At 43.6% G+C, this 19,944-nt stretch overlaps 1 protein-coding gene across 1 annotated transcript in view; it reads right to left on the minus strand.

Annotated features, from left to right (window-relative positions):
* Positions 1-16,802, minus strand: part of PDE8A (phosphodiesterase 8A) — an 85,757-nt gene extending 68,955 nt beyond the window's left edge. Inside the window, exon 1 of the mRNA XM_081337685.1 lies at positions 16,020-16,802. Within this exon, the coding sequence (XP_081193811.1) occupies positions 16,020-16,241 (222 nt within the window). The 5' untranslated portion in view covers positions 16,242-16,802. The remainder of the gene's footprint in view (positions 1-16,019) is intronic.
* Positions 16,803-19,944: the final 3,142 nt, after the last annotated feature.

Consider the following 19,944-nt stretch of genomic DNA (forward strand, 5'->3'; position numbering starts at 1 on the left):
AGCACGTAAAAAATGCAAGTAGAAAAATAGGGACCACTACGGTGGGAAGGTAACAGCATTCCGTGTGCCTTTGGCATCTAGTCATGCCGGCCACATGACCACAGAGACGTCCTCAGGCAAGCGCTGCCTCTTCGGCTTTGAAACGGAGATGAGCACCGGCCCCTAGAGTCGGAAACGACTAGCATGCATGTGCGGGGGAACCTTTACCTTTACCTTTTATACTTGCAAAACAACGTTAAGTTTTCATACAGCCAGAAAAAGAACGAAACCAACAATTCTCTTCCTTTCTATTTTCTTTGAATCCTCCTTTGAACAAAACATCTCCTGCCCTTTTTCAGGCTATGACAACTGAAGGCATAATGCCGAAAGCCTTTTTTTTTATTACAAATATTTTTCCTATTCAGCATCATAAAGGCAGAATCACACTATTTCCTTGGAAATCATCTGGATTGGCATGCTCCCAAAAAGAATTTCCCTGACTTTGCTGCTTCTAAAGGTGGAGACTTTCCAGTGGGGTTTGGTTAAAAAGGGAGAAAGAGAAGAATTAGAAGTACTCCACAGCTTTCTATTTTTTTTTTTACCTTTTTTTTTTTTAGAATTTGCCAGTCCCCCAAAAAAGTTGCCTATTTATGATTGGCTTGGAAATCACTGTGATAAGCAGTTACCCCCAAACAGTTTGTACTGAAACCGCAAAGGCCTTGAAAACGGGAGATGGAAGCAAACCACAAACTACCAGAATTTGGGGGTGTATTATTTAGTATTATGAGTCACATACAGTAAGTCTCATAATATCCAGAGCCAAAGGCTTCAGAGAATGTAAGCTGGTAGGAGAAGGGCTGAAAATGGAAGATTAGATCCTTGAGACCCTTTTTTTTTCACTTTCATCAGGACTAATGGTATTGCTTACAGTTAGTCTTCAACATTTTTTACACCTAGGCAGGAAAAATCAAAGGGGACAAGTACTGAGTAGGTGAAACCTGGCTCAAAAAGAGCAACTGCGAGAGAGAGCTTGGAGTCCTAGGCAGACGATCCCTTAAACGTGAGCCAGCCGTGTGCGGCGGCAGCCAAAAAAGCTAATATAATCCTTGGTTGTGTAAACAGAGGCATAGAATCAAAATAATGCGAAGTATTAGTATCGCTTTAGTAAGGCCACACCTGGAAGGCTGCATCCAGTTTTTGTCACATTACAAATAATAATAATAATAATAATAATAATTAATAATAATAATAATAATAATAATAATAATAATAATAATAATAATAATTATTATTATTATTATTATTTTATTTGTATACCGCCCTTCTCCCGAAGGACTCAGGGCGGTGAACAGGGCAATACATGTTAAAAACAAGAATACAAAAGTTAAAAGAGATTAAACAAGATGCCCAAAAACTATAACAATAAGTTAAAATACATAAAAAGCAATAAAACCCAAACCCATCACCCATCAGGCCAGGCCGGCTTGTTCGAACAGGTAGGTCTTTAGATCGCGCCGGAAGGAGCGGAGGTCGGGCGCCATCCGGAGCTCGACCGGAAGACGGTTCCATAAATCCGGCGCGCCCACAGAGAAGGCCCTCCCCCTGGGGGCCACCAGTCGGCATTCTTTGACCGGTGGCACCCTGAGGAGGCCCTCTCTGTGGGAGCGTACTGGGCGGAGGGAAGTTGACGCCGGCAGCAGGTGCTCCCCAAGGTATTCCGGACCCATGCCATGTAGGGCTTTGTAGGTCATTACTAACACCTTGAATCTCACCCGGAAGACAACTGGGAGCCGATGCAGCTTGCGGAGCAGGGGTGTAACATGGGAGTATCGGGAGACTCCCAACACAACTCTCGCGGCTGCATTCTGCACCAGTTGGAGCCTCCGAGTGGTCCTCAAGGGCAGCCCCATGTAGAGAGGCTGAGACTTTGGAAAAAGTGCAAAGAAGAGCAACTAAGATGATTAAAGGCCTGGAGACTAAAACATACGGAAAACGGTTGCAGGATTTGGGTTTGGCTAGTGTAGAAAAAAGAAGGACGAGGGGGGACATGGTAGCAGTATTCCAGTATTTGAGAGGCTGCCGCAAAGAGGAGGGGGTCAATTTAATTTCTAAAGCACCAGAAGGCAAGACAAGAAACAATGGATGGAAACCAATCAAGGATAAAAGACAACCTGGAATTAAGGAAGAATTTCCTAACAGTGAGTCAAGCAGTGGAACAGAAGTTGCCTTCAGAAGTTGTGCGTGCTTCATCCCTGGAGGTTTTAAAGAAAGGACTGGACAGCCACCTGTCTCAAATGGTATAGGGTCTCCTGCTTGAGCAGGGGGCTGGACTAGAAGACCTCCGAGGTCCCTTCCAGCTTTATTCTGATTGAACATGTAGGAACCCAAACTGCTTTTTCTAAAAGCATGGGATCCAGCAAGCAAGTTAACTGGACCGTCAAACAAGGTTGAACCAGGTCACCAATTTCTGCGTACCCTCTTTGCTCACACAATTGTGTACAATTGTCTTCAAGGCTACAAATGAGATTCTTTAAAGTGTCTAGGCGTAGAAAGTGTCTAGGTGCCAGCCCTACAAAGGCAATTTGTCAAGGCAATCCAGCTGAGCTACAAGGACATATTACGCTTCTCAGCGGAAATCACATACAATTTCCACCCCCACCCCCACCCACCCACCCCGCTCCAAGCAGAAAAATGGCACATCAAATTCTGGGATTATGCCTCACTGTCTAAATTCACTTTACATTTGGAAAATAAAATTGACTTGAAAGTTAGCTCAGCGTGAAAACCATTGCTGGATCATCAGTTGCAACACTGATCTGTACCCCATCTAAAATGTGGGCTCCTTAACATTGAAGTCTTTAATCCTTGTTAAATAAGAACAAATCCAACTAGCCTATGACTGGAGGCTAAAACGTATTGGGAACGGTTGCTGGAATTGGGTATGTGTAGTTTAATGAAGAGAAGGGTGAGGGGCAACATGATAGCAGTGTTCCAATATCTCAGGGGCCGCCACAAAGAAGAGGGGGTCAATCTATTCTCCAAAGCACCTCAAAGCAGGACAAGAAGCAATGGATGGAAACTAGTCAAGGAGAGAAGCAACCTAGAACTAAGGAGAAACTTCCTGACAGTTAGAACAATTAACCAGTGGAACAACCTTCCTCCAGAAGTGGTGAATGCTCCAACACTGGAAGTTTTTAAGAAGAGACTGGACAGCCATTTGTCTGAAAAGGTATAGGGTTTCATGCCTGAGCAGGGGGTTGGACTAGATGACCTCCAAGGTCCTTCCAAATAATAATAATAATAATAATAATAATTATTATTATTATTATTATTATTATTATTATTATTATTATTATTATTATTATTATTATTATTATTATTATTATTATTATTATTATTATTATTATTATTATCTTCCTTCTTTGCCTCGAGTTTTGTCCTTTCTTGATACTGGGCTTCCATATTAATTTGATTTTAAATGTAAAGCACTCTTCAGGTTTAAAATTGGTATCAGTGAGCTAGCTGTGTAAAAACCAAACTAACCTAACGCCGAACGGATCCGTGCAGAAGAGTGCTTTGTTAAACCACATTACAGATCAACTCCCTACGTATTCCAATGAAAGTTCTCTTTAAAGTTTAGAGTAAACTAGCACTAGATTTGCAAGCAAATCCATTAAGTCCTTGCCTTGCAGTTTCTTATCTTTACCCAAGCAGGCAACCCGTGGAGTGGCCTTGTGCAATAGAATAGCACTCAAAAGTTAACATTCTTATGTTTGATGATATGTTTTTCCCAAGCACAGCTAAACTACAGAGGACTAATAAGACCACTGGGACCTCGGAAGGCAAAGTACTTCTGCAGGCACAAAACGCAATTAGCCAAGTTAGTTTACAAAGAATATAACACCCCAGAGAAAGAATTCCCAGTGAAATTATCAAATCACTCCTATCGGCTTCATGACAGTCGCAGCATCTAATCCATGTTGACTCTGTTCTTCTCAACAGCCCAGTCAGACTGAAATTAGATACAGATAGTCCTTGATCTAAAACCACAACTGAGTCCAAAATTTCTGCTGCTGAGAGTGTTGTCCCATTTTACGACCTTTCTTGACACAGTTAAGGGAGTTGCTAAGTTAGTAACATGGTTGTTATAAGTGAGCGTGACAGAAGGTCACCAAAATGGATCACATGACCCCGGGACGCTGCGACCGTCACAAATATGAGCTGGTTGCCCAAGCATCTGAATTTTGATCATGTGACCCTGGGGATGCTACAACGGTCGTAAGTGTGAAAAACAGCCCAAAGTCACTTTTTTCAGTGCTGTCGTACCTTCAAACAGTCACTAAACAAAGTGTTGTAAGTCAAGGACTATCTGTATTTATCTAAGAATAGGCCTCAATGTAGCCAAAGGTACTTATTTTGCCTGGTTGACATTGCATGGTAACCTTGTTGAATAAATCAACCTTGGCTGGACTGCTATAATATATTAAACCTGTGTTTCACAACCTTGGCAACTTCAAAATGTGTCAACCACAACTGTGCATGCTGGCTAGGGAATTCTGGAAGTTAAAAATCCCCACTTTCTTAAAGTTGCCAAAGCGCAGTAAACTCTAAATGACGGTTTATAAAACTCCAGTGGTTGGCTTTGCAAACCATGTTAAGTCTCATCCAAACAAAACAAACTGGGGCTTAATGCAATGGACACATTAACCCTGTTCTTCTCTGCAAGATAAATGAAATATGGCGTTTTCTTACAGGTTTGTCTTCAGTACCTTATGCAAGCAAACGGCCTAGTAGCGCATGATTGTGGTTCGGCTTTGCATCTCTCGCGGAAACCACATCTGAGCAACGGACTACACTCCAAGACAGACACCATGGTTTCAAAACATCATTTCCATTCACCCCAGTTTTCCCTGGCATCCGTACTGAGAAAACCATGACCAAAGCGGATTCCTGGATTACTGAGCTGAGCATTTTTCCCTGAGCCTAGTTCAAGGAACAGATATTTCTGATGCTCTCACCCTTCAACGGAAAACAGGACCTTGTGTCTTCTCTAGGAATTTCTGCCCAACACACTGGGCAACAGGACTCCCACAGCATATGCAAGATATTAAACTAGACCTTAATTAACTCAGACAGGAGATACGTGATTCATAGGATATGAATCACGGCATTCTCAATGGAAAGAAAATATTGCCTTGCACATATGTACATCGGTTAGCATTTTGCTAGCATGGCATTCAAAGGCTACCAATTACGGTAAGTTGCCCATTTTTTCCCCTCTATCAACAGATCATGGCTCAAATAAACAGATTAGGTGGCATAGCAAGCTTTAGCCCTGCTCTCTCACCCACAGTGTGGCTGTAAAAAAATGAGAAAAGACTGCTGCAAATGCTCATTTGGTGAACCTTACACAATCTGCCTTGAATCGTTGCCTAACTGACAACAAGGCACATATTTATCTCTGTATTACTTGTTACATAAGAGCCATGGTGGTGCAGTGGTTAGAATGCAGTACTGCAGGCTAGGTCTGCCGACTGCTAGCGGTTCGATTCTGAACAGCTCAAGGTTAACTGGGTCATCCATCCTTTTGGTAAAATGAGGACCCAGATAGTTGGGGGTCAAGATGCTAATTCTGTAAACTGCTTAGAGAGAGCTGTAAAACACTGTGAAGCGGTATATAAATCTAGGTGCTCTTATTATTATTATTATTATCATCATCATCATCATTCTTTATGTCAGTAAATTGAGGACACCAGCTCAGTATGATTAAGGCAGCATTCATACCAATACTCTCTCAGTTTCATTCTTAATTCCACTTGGGGGATAGATGCAAATGTGCGTTGCCATGAGGCACAATCAGGTGCAACGGTCTGTGCAAGTTAATGTAAATCAAAGTGGGAAAAGCAGAGGAAGTAAGAGACACTCTCCAGGAAACGCCAGGCAAGGGAAAGCAAGTCTGTTCGAGTTGTGCAATTTATTTATTTTTTAGCTTGGTTTTGAAATAAAGAAGCTGTGTTAAGAAACCAGGAAGTGGAGTGCAATCTTTGCTCGTTCACTTCATGTGGCATCCACTATGTTTCTACCTTGCTTGCAGAACTGCAACCAATTTAAGGGATGTCCTTTGGGCTTAAGTCTTCCTTCTTCAAATCTACCACCTTGAGCAGAGGTTACAGTTCCAAATTTCCCACCAACATGGCCCTTTGCTCAACACATCCACAGGGTTCCAGGTTAAAGAAACTAATCAAAGTTAAGATTAGGGGTAAATACCTGGTTGTTCTTTCCAAAATCCAGTCTCTAAGATCAGGACAAAAGTTTAATTTGACCTGATTGACACTTACATTAAAATGTGACAATTCACCTGTGTCTGAAGGGGATTTAAGTTGGGTAGCCTGTAACACAGTATGTAATCTGTAACCGCTATATAACACAGACTTTCCCAGTGGACAAAACTTTTGAAAAATAGGTCTTACAAATATTTTGCACAATTCGCGCAGGCTTGCCTCGTCCCTCACTTTCTGACCAGTATCTTCTCCACTTGGATTTTAACAGAATAACAAAGCTGGAAGGGACTTTGGAGGTCTTCTAGTCCAACCCTCTCTCTGCTTGAGCAGGGAGTCCTCAACTTACAGCTGAGCCCAAAATTTCTGTTGTGAAGCGAGACAGTTGTTATTGCTGTCCTATTTTGCGACCTTTCTTCCCACAGTTCCTAAGTGAATCACTGCAGTTGTGAAGTGTTTTTTTTTTATTAAAGAGTTTTACAAAAACAAAATTTTACAATATGTCCCCAAATCCCTCCCACCCCAAACCCCCCCACTTCCCCCCCCCACTTCCCAGAGCTAAATACAGGATTATAGTTACAATAATCATATTCTAAATAAAAAATATGCATAATATACAATTAACCAAATTCATAATGCGCTTTAACTCTCTTTTAACATAACTACAAACAACGTACCAATAACAATATCCCACTAAAATCTACTCATAAGCTAAATGATACTTTTTAGTCCCATATTTGTTTTGAATATAATTTATCCATCTCCTCCAAACTGAAATATATCTTTCCTGTGAATGATCCTTCAGATAAGCAGAAATCTTAGACATATATTACAGTTGTGAAGTTAGTAACCCGGTTGTTAAGTGAATTTGGCTTCCCCATTTACAAGGTGGCAAAAGGGGATCACGTGATCCGGGGATGCTGCAACCGTCATAAATATGAATTAAATGCCAAGCGTACGAATTTTGATCACGTGACCGCGAGGATGCTGCAACGGTCGTAAAGTGTGAAAAACGGTCCTAAGTCACTTTTTCCAGTGCCATCGTAACTTTGAACAGTCACTAAATGAACTGTTGTAAGTCGGGAACTACCTGTTGTAAGTCCAGACAAGGGACTGACTGTCCGGTCTCTTCTTAAAAACCTCCCGTGTTGGAGCACCCACAACTTCAGGAGGCGAGCCGTTCCGCTGGTTAATTTACGATTTAAAATAACCCTGAGTTGAAAGTAACACAATGAAGTTGGAGGAGCTATTGCACCTGGTTGTGGACGGGACAGATAAGAATCAATACTCTACTACAATTTGCTGCTTCTGGAACAAAGGAACACTTCCAAGGACTTCCACAAATGTTTCCATTGAAGGCTCTATTATTTATTACAGAGCACAGCCTGGGGTGAAATAAACCCTTTGCCAAGTAAAGAAATGTGCAACGGTCCAGATGGGGAGAGGGAAGCGCCCCATATCTTAGCATCAAAGCCCTTTTGCAGGACCGTCAGCAGATGATTAACTTCCTCTATCTGCTATATTACAGAGCTCAGCTTCGGGCGGCGGTGCAAAAGACAGGAAATAGATCCATCGCCTGCAATACTAGAGAAAGCTAAAAAAAAAAAAAGTGCAATTCGAAAACAAAGAAAACAGTGGATAAGCAGAGAACCCCTTTTATCAGGGCTGGATTTTCACAGGGCAATCAGACAAACAAATAACAAGAAACAAGAAAAAGTAGATTTCTTTTTTAAAAAAAATAAAATACGCAATACGGGAAAAGATCAAAGGAGTAAACGTAAGGAAGCGGTCAGATGCATACAAAGGCTGCATCTTTACCAATGAAGTATGCATCGCAACCAAAGCACGCTTGTGCTCATGACACATCTAGGTCTCCCAAAAGAAGTATAGGAAAACCTATCCCAATAGATTCCAGGGTGGAAACAGACTGAGATGGGACATCTTAAAAAGTGGGGTTCTTATTGCTCTCTGAGCTTGTTTTCCTGCAGATGTCTCATCAGATAAGAAGGTAACAACATCAGTGCTGGAAGAGAGTGGGGCTTGTGGAAAGGAGGAGGAGGGGAGGAGGAGGGGGAACGTGAGGTCCTTGGGGGTTTCTGAGCTTGATGGTTTTCTTGCAGACATTTCATTACCCAACTAGGTAACATCATCAGTGCTAAAAGGGAGGAGGAGGAGGAGGAGGAGGAGGAGGAGGAGGAGGAGGAGGAGGAGGAGGAGGAGGAGGAGGAGGAATATGACTGTGTGATCCCTTGAGCTCACTGAGCTTGGTTGGTTTTTTGCAGACTTTTCACTACCCAACTAGGTGACATCTTCAGTGCTAGAAGGATGGGGGAGGAGGGGGAGGAGGAGGAAGGGGAGGGTAAGGTCTTTGGTACTCTCTGTTTGGCTGTTTTCTTGTAGACAGTTCATTACCCAACTGGGTAACTAGATCTTGCTTTAAATCCACTAAAACACCACACAAATACACACACACACACACACACACTGAGCCCTTGCCCACTATTGGCACTGTTGGCATATGCTGTTCTATGCACACTTATCTGTTGGGTGTATTGGGATTTCACTTAAGAGAGTAGTTGGTTTATTTGGATGCATCCCATCATGTGAACACAAATTACTGCAATTTGTTAAACCAATTTTAGGGCTGAGCATGTCGTATGAACCAACTGTTGTTGCTTTTTAAAGCCTCCTAATGGCATCGTATGGGACACTCTTTCCCGAGCAGGGAAGGGTTTTATTTGAAAGGAGACTGATAAATCATATGCCCTTATTTGCCGGATGAAAACCGTATTGTGCAAGTTAGAAAAGACAGAAAAAGTCTATTACTATAGATCTGATTTTCTCATCACACACACACACACACACACACACACACACACACACACAGGGTGGGTGGGGAGAGACAAAGATACAGAGAGACACACAAAGACATGCATGTATGCATACACACAAACTAAGCTTTCACATAACACAAAAAAGGGGAAAAATGAAATTTATTTGTTTGTTCCACAATTTTTAAAAAAGAATGGGATAAAAACCTGGGAGTTTAATTTTAAGGCCAAAAGTTCAACTGTCAGCCAAGAGGAAGATCTGGAAGAATACATACTTCAAACCCTGCTATTTATTGCCTCCAATTCGTCAGACGTTCGTATCAGCCAGAATTTATGATGCTTTTAAATTGCAATTTTAATTCCTTCCAACTGAATGCAAAAAGCCAGAGCTGTAATAAATCGGTCAACTTTTGTTCCAGGAATCATGTCTATACTGGTTTCCTAGGCACAATAATATACAATCTAAATAAGTCCACACATGTGGGTTTTTTTTTCCTATTGGGGCTTACATGGGTTGCATGAACCCTGGCATCGTGGTTTGCATAATCACGAGATTTGACTTCGCATGATGAGAGAAACAGCCAGCCAGGTAGTCCTCAACATACGACTGTAATGGAGCCTGCCGATTCCATGTTGTAAAAGAGATCTGTTGTATGACCCAACTTGATTTTAATCACCTTCTTTGTGGCAGTCGTTACACAAACATGGCAATCGTAAAGTGAATGAAGCAGTTGTTAAGCTAACCAATGCTTTGCTGTAGCTGGAGTTTATTTCTCTGTTTTTAAAATAAAATGTTTATTTGTTTGTAAAATGTATTGGCCATCCACCTCACCTCAAGATCACTCCGAGCATGCTAGAATAAGTGTCATAAATGGAGCCATGTCGTTGAGCACTCGAAATTGAATTAAATAATTAAATTTAATTTTAAAAAAGAATCAAATTGAGGGCGATGGTTCGTTCTCCACGTTTCTGGGTTGGTTTCTGAACGTTTCGTTACCAGCCTAGGTGACATCTTCCCCTTAAAACTCCGCTGAAGATGTTACCTAGCCTGGTAACAAAACATTCAGAAACCAACTCATAAGCTTGGAGAACGAACTCGCACTCTCATCCTAACCCAAGCACAACTTGTGTCAGTTGTAAGTCCCCTTTTTCAGATCAGTCGTAACTTCGAACAGTCACTAAGCAACCCATTCGTAAGTCGAGGATTACCTGTCCTCAGTAAACCACTGACTGTAACATGCAAACCAAAACTATGAAACAGCAAAAGGATCCGATGGTGAGAAAGGCCTGTGAGTAAAGTTACTCAGTGTTCCCTCAGTTGTTACTCTCCAGATCTGCTAAGGCTATCGATTCCTGCACGGTCATTCTGAGTAGGATTTGGGGCACATATAACACCGAGTTCTTTCAAAGGGAGCCAAACGTGATAAAAAGACAAGCACGATATTTACTTTTTTTTTCCCTTATCTTCAACAACTCAAAAATGTTTTCAAAAAATCCTTTATCCATATGGTGCATTACTGTACATAATCCACACATGGCAAATGGGTAATGTTACAGGAGGATGTTTTTTATTATTATTATTGGTTAAAAGCCAATTAGGTGAAAAGCCAATTTATATCTTTCATACCTGAGGCCAATTTATCCAGGAATTTTAGAGTACAATTAACTCAGCAACTTTCCACATAGATCACGTTTTAGAAAAGAGAGACCCAGAAAGACATCAAAAGAACACAACCTTACACAGTGGTAAAATTCAAGAACGGTAAAGTTCTGAAGCCTGATCTTCCAAGCATATTTTAGAAACTATATATTATATTTATATTTAGCAGAATATAAATATAATATATAGTTTCTAAAATACGCCCCAGTAAGATGGGACACCTCGCGCAATTATTATTTTTATCATTGGTTTTCACCACTATTTCATTCCAGATAGCCTCTAAGGTACAGTTTGCTTAACCACAGTTTAAAAACACAAGCCAACATTGGCGTTATCATACCACATGAAATCAGAATCAAACAAAAATGCATTATGGATGAACACAGTACATGAATCAGGTTCACTGGCTGTGGTTTACTATGTATTTATTTGTATCCTGTCCTTATTATTTTTACAAATAACTCAAGGTGGATTGGCCTGAGAGAGGGAGGAACTGGCCCAAAGTCACCCAGGTGGCCTTCACGGCTAAGGCAGAATTTGAACTCAGGATCTCCAGCTTTCTAGCCTGCTGCCTTAGCCACTAGGACCACATGGCTCTCAACATGACTGATACGTGAATGCCAAACTCTCACGAGCAGTTATTGCAATAATCTAAAAGGGAAGCGCATGGGAGTGATACATTACTTTCCAACGTTTTTAAATTAACATTTCCCCCCAAAGTTACCTTATATATTCTTATTTAGTTGCCAGTTTAGGGCTCTTAGACTTAATTGGATTTTGATTTCTACTTATGTTTCTTGGGTGTTTTTTATTATTATTATTATTCTCGCTGTTTTATCACATACTGTTTTTATCACTGCATACTATTCTGTGTTTTATGTTTGTAATTTACTTGCATGCAACTCAGGGAAGCCTGACCATTAAGCAGTTGAGAAGGAATAATAAGTGAATTAATTATGGCTCCTACAAGGCAAAACATTCTTCCCTGGCCATTAAAAAAATAGACTTGAGTGACTTGGTAAGCTACAGCCAAGTATGTCTCTTCTTGGTAAGCTTTGAACAAAACCTTTCACAAATAAGAAACTCCAACCTGGTTATTAGAAGAGTTAAAACTATGAGCTTTAAAAAAAAACACCCCAGGATATGAATCATGAACTGGCCATAACATCATTCCATTTATTTATATGTGGACGGATTACCCAAAAACACAAACGTATTAAATTAATAGATACCCAAAAGGGGAAGGGAAAGCTCATTCACAGTCTTCCTGTATTCCTCCTGTTTTTATGGCTAAAGTCCTTTTCATCCGTTTGTTACCTTATAGTGCCATGTCATGGAGGGCTTCCATTCCAAGTGGGCAATCATTTGGTGTAGATCCATGCACCAAAATTCAGATGCACTTGGTAGGAAATTTGCACGTGTAAAAGTGCACAGGACTTTGCTAATGTAACTAGATCAAAGCTCTCCTCTTTTTTTAAAAAAAAAAAATCCAACAGGACTTTACTCACCTTTGATCACTCAGCCAGGAGCCAAACTTTTTCACCTAATAGAATTCTACTTTAATTTATACTTTTCCACAAAGAGGAAAAAGGCGGGCAGCGGACCGATCGAGAGTTGTTATTGCCAGATGTCTAATTTATAAAACGTCCGGTCCTTGACTTACAACCCATTCATCTAATGACTGTTCAAAGATACAACGGCATTGAAAAAAAGTAGCTTAGGACCAGTTCTCATATTTAGAACCACTGCAATATTTCCACATGCTCAAACGTCAGCTGCTCGGTGACCGGCATTTGTTTACAACAATTGCAACATTTCATTTCCAAACTTTCCTAGGGAGCTTCAGACAAGCAAAGTCAGTGGGGCAAGCCAGATTGGCTTAACAACTGCATGATTCACTTAATAACTGTTGTGATTCGCTTAACGACCTCAGCAAAAAAGGTCGTAAAATGACTCAACTGTCACCCTTAGCACAGGAAATCTTAGGCTCAATTGTGGCCATAAATTGAGGACTGCCTGTACGTTTCCCCCCCACCCCACCCTACCCCCCACCCCCAATATTAATACCAGGCTTTGACAAAATAGCAAGAAATGGTTAAAACTACTGTAAGCAAGCATAAGAAGTATATAGCACACAATTTTGCCCGGGATTGAAAAGGAGACAGGCTCACCAAGAAATCTCAAAGATAGTTCTAAGCAAAAAGAGCTGCAGAAATCCTGGCATTGAAAAGTGGATATACAAAGAAAATGGGCATGTGCAGTTTGTGTTTTTGAAAGGACAAAGGAGAACTGTCTCTTTTTGGAAGGGTGCACATATGCCGAACGCTATTCATCGTTCTCCAAACTGTGCATGCTCTTCTCAAAAGTCTTGTGACCAATTTCTTCCCATCTGAACCATCCGCGACAATCAGAGAATGTGTAAATGAGGCAGAAAAACCCGGAAATGTAAGATGACAATTGTCATTGCTGAGTCCACTTAGGGCATCTCTCTCTTCTAAGAACTTCTGAAAGGCAGAAGAATCTTGCGGGGGGAAACGTGGCAATGACCTCAAGAAAATTAATTGGGTAGCGAGTTCATGAGGACCACAGGAGGCTCCCTCATACAGTGTCAGATGGCTAGGTTTTCAACCTCAGTAGGGACAATGGCGTTTTTTCCCCCTCACTTTAGCAACTTCCAGATATGTGGGCTTCAACTCCCAGAATTCTCAGCAAGGACCACATTGACTGGGGAATTCTGGGAATGGAGATCCACCTATTAGGAAGCTGCCAACAGTTTCTCTACAGGGCTTCAGACAAGAACCAAACTCAGATCTACTTAAGAGGCACATGAAAGATTTCAAAGTTCAGTGAATGTTTGGTCGGGCTTTATTTGTTTTGATAGAAGCATTTATGGATTACCTACATCTAGAGAAGAGATGACGCCGACTCACAACAACAAATAAAAACATTAAAATAAAATAAAAAACCTTGATTGTCTTACGACTGAAGCTAGCCAACTAGCAGCACGGACTTCACAATTAGTTTTTTAATAAAAAAAGAAAAGAAAGAAAGGTGTTTTTGAACCAATAAAAAGGTCAGTCTTTTAAAAGGCTTTTTTGCTGGTTTTAAATTCCTTTGGAAGAAAGGAAGAGCCAGATAAGGAACTCTGCTTGGAAAGTGATGCTTAAAAATGATCAAAAACTCAAGCGGCCCATTGAAATACTGATGTTGGTGGGTAACTATTAATGGCCAAGTACTACGAAGATGACAGATGGAAGCAGTTCTTCCAAAAACATACGATATGAAATGGAAGAAAGATTGCAAAAGAAACAGAGAATAAAATCCTTTTTGTTGTTGTTGTTGTTGTTTTGCATACAGGAATTCATTCTAACCCCAAGTTCTCCATTTTTGATACCCACAACCTCAGTGAAATCAAATAGATACGAACTGGGCTGGCGTATCTAACTGTACCATATGAAGATCAGTCTATGCTCAGAATATTAATATGGTTACAGGTAGTCCTCAATTTACAAAAGTTCATTTAGGGACCGTTGGAAATGACACCCGCACTGGGAAAAAGTGACTGTTGACCATTTTTTTCACATGACCGCTGCAGCCTCCCCGTGGTCAAGTGATCAGAATTCAGACGCTTGGCAACTGAATTATATTTATGATGGTCACAGAGTCCCAGGATCGTGTGATCCCCTTAATGCCACCTTCTGACAAGCAAAATCTATGGGGGAAGCCAAATTCACTTAACAACCATGTTACTAACTTAACAACTGCAGAGATTCACGTAACAACTGTGGCAAGAAAGGACGTAAAACGGGACAACATTCACTTAAACAAATGTCTTGCTTAGCATCAAAAAAAATTGTACTCGGCTGTGGTCCTAAATTGAGTACTGCCTGTATCTATAAATGAACAAGTGGGAAAAAAAAGATTTGGAATTCAAGCTATCTTTTCCTCTGCATGTTTGGGACAGTTTTAGCACAACACACAAAACACTGCGTTGGCCTAATGTACCACTGGAAGATTGTAAGCCATTTTCTATCTCAGCCAGTCCTACCTCATAGGAGTGTTGTAAAATAAAAGGCGGGGATGGGGGGAAAGAGCAGGAAAACTATACATGCAACCCACTTGATGAAAACGTGAGGTGGAAATGAAGCAAAATAAAACTAATTAAAGTTTATCCAAATACACCAGGGGCACCTAAATTTTAAATCCAATCTTTCTGGAATTTTATTATTATTTTTATTATTATTATTATTATTATTATTATTATTATTATTATTATTATTAATAATAATAATAATAATAATAATAATAATAATAATAAAATTATTATTATTATTATTATTAATTATTATTATTATTATTATTATTATTCTGGCTCCCGTGCATTGATCTTTCTACATTTTGAGGCAGCCTTCACATGTAATAAACACATTTGCCTGCAAATTATATCCCATCCTAATCCTGAAACATTTTACAGACACCATATGCCTGTCTGCCAGCTTCTTTGATCAGAACTCCATAGTCCAAAGGCTAATTTCCTCCATTCTAAAAAATAAAAAATAAAAATCACTTTTAAATCGTTTTAACTTCTCATGATTTGTCCTCCTGTAATGTTTTGCTTCTTAAATCAGCCCAGGGAAATAACTCATAAATCTTTTGCAGACCTTCATGAAAGCTGCAATCCCGTATATGTACATTAAGAAGAAAAGGCAACAGTATTGTGTCCAGGTTTCTATTCTGTTTCTGCTTCAAAACAAACTTTCACTTATGTAGACAAGGAGGTAGAGAGGGAAATGCATATATCCCTTGCTGGCTTCCACACTGATTTTGGACTGATTTTGCACTGATTTTGCAATATTGGCTGATATACACACCTACAGGCCCAAGGTGGCAGTTGAGGGGGGTGGGGGTGGGTGGGATAAGGAGAGCATTAAGAATAATTTGTATTCCAAATAAATCCGAATTCTCTTCTCTTTTTAGACCGAAACAAAACCCACAGAAGAAAGGGAAATATACAAAATCCCTACAAAATCTTTTTCTTTTCTTTTTTTTTAAAGAAAAAATAACAGTAATGCTTATGAAACTGGCTGCTCACCAGCTTAAACCCTCCAGCACCTACTAACGGAGCCTAAATGGACTCACCAGTGACCTGTTTGGTGTGTCAATATTTAAGTCTCGGTTGATACTGCAAAGTTAAGTTCTCCCCCACCCCCCACCCCCAACAATCCGGTCCCAGATTCCCAAAGGACAGAGGCTTTTTTTCCCCCCAATTACCTTCACGCTGGATCGCTTGGTCCTTGATTCTGCCTCCATGTTGTCCCGAGTGTCTTTCTTACTTAGGTTAGTTCTCAACTTGTACGAGGTGGTGTTGGAAGATTTAATGAATAATCCAGGGACAGGATTCCCTTGCTGAGACGAATTGGAGTCCTCCGGATCTTTGTTACTGTGATAAACCACCCGGCTGTCAGATATATGAATGCTGGGAGCACAACCCATGGCTGTTTTCTTTGCGTTTTTTTTAAAGCCGCTAGATCTCAAGGTTACCTCTCTCTCTCTCTCTCTCTCTCTCTCTCTCTCTCTCTCTCTCTCTCTCTCTCTTTAAAAAAAATCCTCGTTTGGGAACGACGTCTTTTTTCAAAACCGGGTTAATAGGCAGTTTCTGCTGGGTAGCCCAAGGTCCCAATAAACACCGTCAGCTGTTTCTCGGGTACAGCCCCCCCAAATCTGGAGAAACATCATTCCGGCTCCTCCGAAAAGCGGCGGGAATTCGGTCTCGGTCGGAAAGCGCAGTGGGTGCGGCGAGGTAAAAGGGGCTTGAAATACCGGCTGTGCAGTTAAATCATGTCATTCTTTTCTCTCCCCCCCCCCCCTCGCCTTCACGCAAAAGGGGAGATGGAAAAATGACACCCCCCCCCGTTTTGGGGGATTAAGAGGAGGGGAGGAGATGCATCACTGGGCGGCGCTTCCCCAGAAACCCCCCCCCGTCTCTTAACAAATAGAGCTACTCCGGTTTGGGGAAGGGGCAAGGGGGGGGGCAAACAATCGAGATCTTGCAAGTAAAAGGATAGGGGGGTGCCTTTCGACTCCGACCCCAAACCCGACACCTCGCCTGGCACACCTCGCCCCCTCCTGCCTCCACCCGCTCTCTCTGCGCACATAGGCAGCCCCCTCCCCCTCTTTCCAAGCTCCTAAACGTGGCTTCTTAGCCGGGCTGGGAGGGGGTGGCGGGCCCCCCCTCCGGGGTTACGCTCCCGCCTTCATCAAGCGACCGTCCGAGTCATCTCCGCGGCCAGACCCTCGCGGCACCCCACCGCCACCACCACCACCGCCGCCACCACCCCCTCGCCCGGCCCTCCCTTCCCCACCTCGTCGCTTGCACTCCCCGGGAGCCGGGGAAGCGCATTCACACGTTCTCTCCCCTTCCTTCGCAAGAGGCTTCCCTTCCGCCGCACCTCGCGCCGGTCCCAGAGATTCCACACGACGAGGGCCTTCCAGCAGATGTGCCACCCAGTTGCACTTTCCCCCCCCCCCACGACGCCAAAAAAAAAAGAGGGGAGGGGGAGATAAGACGGGGGGGAGAAGGGGGAGCCGTGCAAGAGAGGAGGGACGGGGGCAACGCAAAAAAGGTGGGACGAGGGTGGAGCAAAAGGTGTGTGTGTGGGGGGGAGGAAAGCTAAACTTTAAAAGGATCCAGACGAAGAGAAGGGGATCTGGTCGCCGGGGGCGGTGCACCCCCCCGCCGCCGCCGCCGCCGCCGCCGCCTCCTCTTTCCCCAGCACCGTCGCTCTGCGCTTTTGGTCAAACCCTCCCCGAAATGTGCCGGGCTTCTTTGGCACCGAAGCGCTGGCAATTCCAAGCCCCGGAAGAAGGGGTGTGGGGGTGTGGGTATCTAGGGAGGGGAGGGGGCGTCCGATCTGCGCGGAATGAATTCAAATGGCGAGGCGGGGGGGGGCTGCTCGGAGCACACACACACACACACACACACACAAAAAGAAGGAGAAGGAGAAGCCAGCAGGGAACGAAGCGAGGCGAGGCGCGGCTTCCAGGCGCCGGAGCAAGGGCGCACGGCAGCTTCTCGCGCGCTCCGGGGAGGCTTGGCTCAGCCCGGGCTCTCCGGCTTTGCAAGGGGGATAAGGAGGGAGGTTGCTGCTGCTGCTGCTTCTGCTGCGGCTCCGGCTTCTGCTTCTGCTTCTGCTTCTGCTCCCGCCGCCGCCTCCCCAAGGAGAGCCCCGCCGAGCCGTGCAACTGGCGGCCCCAACCTGGCTCGCTCGCCCGCCAGTCCGCCCCGGAGTTTGACAGCCCCGGCGGGCGCAGGAGCGGCGCGGGCGGTGGCGCAGCCAATAAAAGTCCCCGCCAGGGCTGACCTCCAGCCTTTAGTGGCGTCAATGCAAACGCGCTGCCCGGCCCAATACGGCGCGACCGAGCGAACTTCAAACGCGCCTCTGCTCCGCCCGGCCGCCCTGCAAAGAGGCGGAGGGGAGGGGGGGGCACGGATGGGAGCGCGCCCCGAGCGCCGCTGGCTGCCCTGCTGAGCAGCTTCGGGGGAGGGAGTCCGGCGTTTGTTTTGTTTTTTTCCCCACCTACCCACCCCCGGTCCCTGCCTTCCTCTGCCCCGGGAACTCCCCGCGACTGGAAGGGGCAGGCGGCTTGCAAGCCTTTTGCTCCGCCTAGTGGGGTGTCCCCCTTCCTGAAATCCGGAGCTAAGCGGAGCCCGACGGGAGAGCCCCAACAGACGACGACCGGGTTTCCAGGTGGACAAATCTTCAGAAATCCCGGAAAAAGGCAAGAGTCAGGAAGATGTTTGGATGCAGAAGTCGAGCGCCCACGTACAGAGATACATAAGCACAGAACCAGATACACACACACACACACACACACACACACACACACAGAGAGAGAGAGAGAGAGAGAGAGAGAGAGAGAGAGAGAGAGAGAGAGAGAGAGAGAGATCTGCCCTCCTTCAGACGCCTTGGGAATCACTTCCATAGCGAAATTCCTGGAGCAGCCTAGAGGCGCTTCCAATCTTGCAGAATAGATTTAAGCAGATTTTTGTATAGTATTTATAAATCATTATAATACCTGTCACCCATTTGTCCCCCCCCCCCCCCCGTTCAAGTAATGAGAGAGTCTCAGTTAAATGTGGAGCAAGGGATTGAGATCCCTGAAAGAAGGGGTGTGGGGGCAAGTGAATCGTTTAGCCTTCCGGGTTTATTTTAGGCGATTAGAACTAGACTATAAAAATATTTCGACAGCTAGTCAGCCCAATTAATGCAGCCCAGTTTGGGCTCTTAACTATTTTAAGGAACAAGGTCTCTTTAAATTCTTTCATAATCCACACTGACTTTCACTTTTGTTTTCTTTGGGGGTTAAGAAAGTGAGATTTCCTGGCCCTTCCCAGCATCAAAACAAGAATACTTTATTGAAGCGATCAAGGATGTTCTGCGGGGGGGGGGGGGGTGTTTGTGGTAATCCAAAGAAGTCAAAATGGGGTGTATGAGATCATAAGCCCTCTCTCTCTTTGGGTCTTTGCTGCTGCTGCTGCTGCTGCATCTTTTGCAAAAGGCCTTACTTGCCAGAAGACGCATTACTAAATTAGAACGGCAAAGGGAGAGAGGGTGGCCATTTGACGCCAGCAGCGTTCCTAAAAAGCCACATTCAGGTGCCAGTAGTGGCAGCGACAAGAGATAGTAAATTTCAGAGCGTGAAGCACCGGGCTTTTAAGACAAAGAACTTGTACAGAAGAAATTTCAGTCACCTGGGACCCGGCCATATCTACCAAGTCAGATCTGGCCCACAGCCGTTGAGAAGGCCTGGTGGGGGGGATCTTCCAGAATCCCTGCTTGGACTGTTAATTTTTATTTCTTTCCCCATTCATCACTGGATCTGTCCAGGACCAAACCGCTGAATGTCACGAGTCACCAATTTGGGGGAGGCAATGGCTGCAACGGATGGGAAATGACTTGGAGTGATTTGAGAGGGCTCCAGGATACAAGGCCGTCCTCATTTGACGGCCACAACTGAGCCCCCAAATCCGCGTTGCTAAGTGAGACGCTTGCTAAGCGAGTTTTGTCCCATCTGACCACTTTTCTTGCCAGATTTGCTAAGCGAATCACTGCAGTGGTTAAATTAGTAACACGGTGGTTAAGTGGATCTGTTTTGCTTGTCAGAAGGTCACAAAAGGGGATCACGTGACCCCGGA

The sequence above is a fragment of the Vipera berus genome (assembly GCF_964194415.1).
Source record: "Vipera berus genome assembly, chromosome: 12".
NCBI classification, from domain to species: domain Eukaryota; kingdom Metazoa; phylum Chordata; class Lepidosauria; order Squamata; family Viperidae; genus Vipera; species Vipera berus.